The sequence below is a fragment of the Montipora foliosa genome, chromosome 2 (assembly GCF_036669935.1).
Source record: "Montipora foliosa isolate CH-2021 chromosome 2, ASM3666993v2, whole genome shotgun sequence".
In the NCBI taxonomy this organism is placed as follows: domain Eukaryota; kingdom Metazoa; phylum Cnidaria; class Anthozoa; order Scleractinia; family Acroporidae; genus Montipora; species Montipora foliosa.
Genome location: NC_090870.1, coordinates 12,526,896 through 12,529,395, shown reverse-complemented (window position 1 = coordinate 12,529,395; position 2,500 = coordinate 12,526,896). Strand labels below are relative to the sequence as shown.

The 2,500-nt window shown below is 39.6% G+C and overlaps 1 protein-coding gene and 1 long non-coding RNA gene across 4 annotated transcripts in view; one reads left to right on the top strand and one right to left on the bottom strand.

Moving 5' to 3' along the window:
* LOC137989560 (adenosine receptor A2b-like) overlaps positions 1 to 904 on the top strand; it is an 8,532-nt gene extending 7,628 nt beyond the window's left edge. For all 3 annotated transcript variants that reach the window (XM_068835352.1, XM_068835355.1, XM_068835348.1), the window contains exon 3: positions 1 to 904. This exon is cut by the window's left edge and continues 467 nt beyond it. In XM_068835352.1, the coding sequence (XP_068691453.1) occupies positions 1 to 203 (203 nt within the window). In that variant the 3' untranslated portion in view covers positions 204 to 904.
* A 907-nt stretch (positions 905 to 1,811) lies between these two features.
* The window catches only part of LOC137989552 (uncharacterized), a 4,289-nt gene continuing 3,600 nt past the window's right edge, over positions 1,812 to 2,500 (bottom strand). Inside the window, exon 2 of the long non-coding RNA XR_011120909.1 lies at positions 1,812 to 2,033. This is a non-coding gene — a long non-coding RNA (uncharacterized lncRNA). The remainder of the gene's footprint in view (positions 2,034 to 2,500) is intronic.

The window sequence follows — 2,500 nt, the reverse complement described above, 5'->3', positions numbered from 1 at the left end:
CAAGTCAATTCAATGTCAAATATATTCTTTTCCCGAGTCTTAAAATTCTCACCTTGTTGGCCATATGTGTGAACCCACTGATTTACGCTTTGAAAAGCAGGCCCTTCAAGGAAGTGTTTAAACGTATTTTCGAAACTGAGGGCATTTCATTTTATTTCGAGCTAAAAATTAGAAAACCTGGCGATGCTAATACTCCAAACTGACGCTTTTTCAGAACTTTATTGCAAAAGAAGTTTAGAGACAGCTGGAAAATGACCATTTCTAATTACCACTGCTTTTGTTAGAGGCCTTGTACGCCACCTTCGTTGTTTTCCCAAATAAACCAGTTGCAACCGAGCCTACTGTTTTGAACCGTCGCATGAAGTGACTCAGTTGGTTCAGTGAACAGCGGACTACCACACAGGAGGCTGCTAGTTCGATACAAAACACAATTAACACGCGAGGTCTTAAAATAAATTAAGAGAAAGGGTTGCCTCTATGATGTCAGCCTTCTCGGATTAAAACAACGATTAGTAAGCCCCGTCTAAGAAGTAAACCCTGTTGTGTTTAAAATTCTGTGGTACGTTGAAGAGGACTACAGTCGACTCTCTCTAAGATGGACACCATCGGGTCCGGACCGGCCTCAGCTGTTCGTCCTAGAGAGGTATCCGGTTTATAGAGAGTCGACGTAGCATGACCCCACGAAATTTAAGATAATAATGCTGAACCTGTGCACAGTGAATATGTATCTGTTTAAAGTTAGTTTTAAGTTATTTGCTTGAACGAAACTTACCTGTTTTAGATTACAATACAATTCGGTTGTCACCTCCAAGTTATTTTTTGAATAAGACAATGACTGATTTAATTTTAACTTGTACTGTATGTATTCCGACGACAAGATAAGAGCTGTCAATTAAAAATCTGGTGTTAAAAAGGGTCACGTACAAAAATTTTTCTTCCCTAAATCGTAATTTGCGGTCACCTCAAAAGTGTCCGTTGACGATTTGAAAGTGTCCGTTGTCCGTCTTATGGAAGTGTCCGTCTTATAGAGAGTTTGGTTATAGTAAAATGACTAAGAAACAGCCGGGACCAGCACCAGGTGTTCGTCTTACAGAGGTGTCCGTTAAGAGAGAGTTGACTGTACACACTATTTGCAAACAAAAGGCAACAGAGTTCTCGGCGTTATTGTTTTCCTTCATCTCTCCAACAAATACGGCTGGCTTGGCGTGTATCAGGCCACCTTACCACAAACAGCTCTCAGTGGGAAGAGAGGTCGTTACAAAAGATCTTTACTCTGTTACACAATTTGTGAGACGGAGAAGGCTTGCATTGGTGGTGACACCCGACACAACTCCCCAAAGGTCCGAATGCCGCTATGGAAACCCAATGTAAGGATAATGGCTAGTCGCCCTGCTACTATCACCTTAAAGAAGGTTCTCGAGGGCGAAAATGGATTGGGAATAGATGATCTCCTCACAGGCACAGAAAAATAGAGGGAGCTGGGGAAGAGCCATATAGCGTATTAATCGTGTGTTTCAGATGAAGACTAATTAATTGATCAAATAAGATATATTAGCCGTTTTTATACTAAGTCGGTTAGTTGGTCTTTCAAGACGCAAGAAAAGATTTAGATTATCCAGTCGCCCCGTCTTAAAAGACGCATTAAAATAAATTGTCCAAAGTCGTCCGGATGCGTTATGCGTCTCTACTACAAAAAAGGCCACTGTAGCTGTACATGAGAGGAAAATGAGAGGCACGTGAGATAAGTTGGACAACCGCGCAATGCCAAAGCAGTGCAGATTAACGCTAAAGCAATACCGATCAACATGAAATTGTCATTTGGTCATTTAATAGTGTTCAATTCAAAATATAATCAAATTGTTGACACATCAAAATTTGAAGAATTTCTTAAAGGTGCCGTGTTATATTAACTAGTAGGAGAGAAGCAATACCAACAAATGGATCAACCACTTCTGCACTGGACAAAACTACTGCTGTTTTGTTTTGAAATTTGACACTGGCTTGGGAAAAATTTTACTTAATATGGAGAAATTCTGTGATAAAGAGAAACGAAAACAAGTCCTCATGACTAATTATTTGCAAAGCACGGCGCGTTTCTTTCAGAAGGTAAGTTGCACCTTTAAGTATTAAGGTATATTCAAAAGTATATTTGAGACATTTAGCACGGTTAGCATCGAGCTGAAATTTCGTTTCGCCAAACTGAAAGAAACTTGATCGATGTTAGCACACTTACTAACCGATTTTGAGATCCGTACTCTTTAAGTAACGGATCTAGTTTTGTCCCTCTGATTTATGGCCCAAGCGCAATAAACCAGAGAAAACGAGGTCAGTAAGAGGTTTATTATATCTCTGAGGTAATAAGGCCTGCGGGAAAGGAAAGTAGTTGATATCAAAAGAAACGTTCAACTGTCACAAATGATTAGCATGCGTAAAATCTGAAAAACGAATAAATCTTATTGGCTTTTTGAAGTAGTTGCTTAGAAGATTCAAGCAGTTTCAC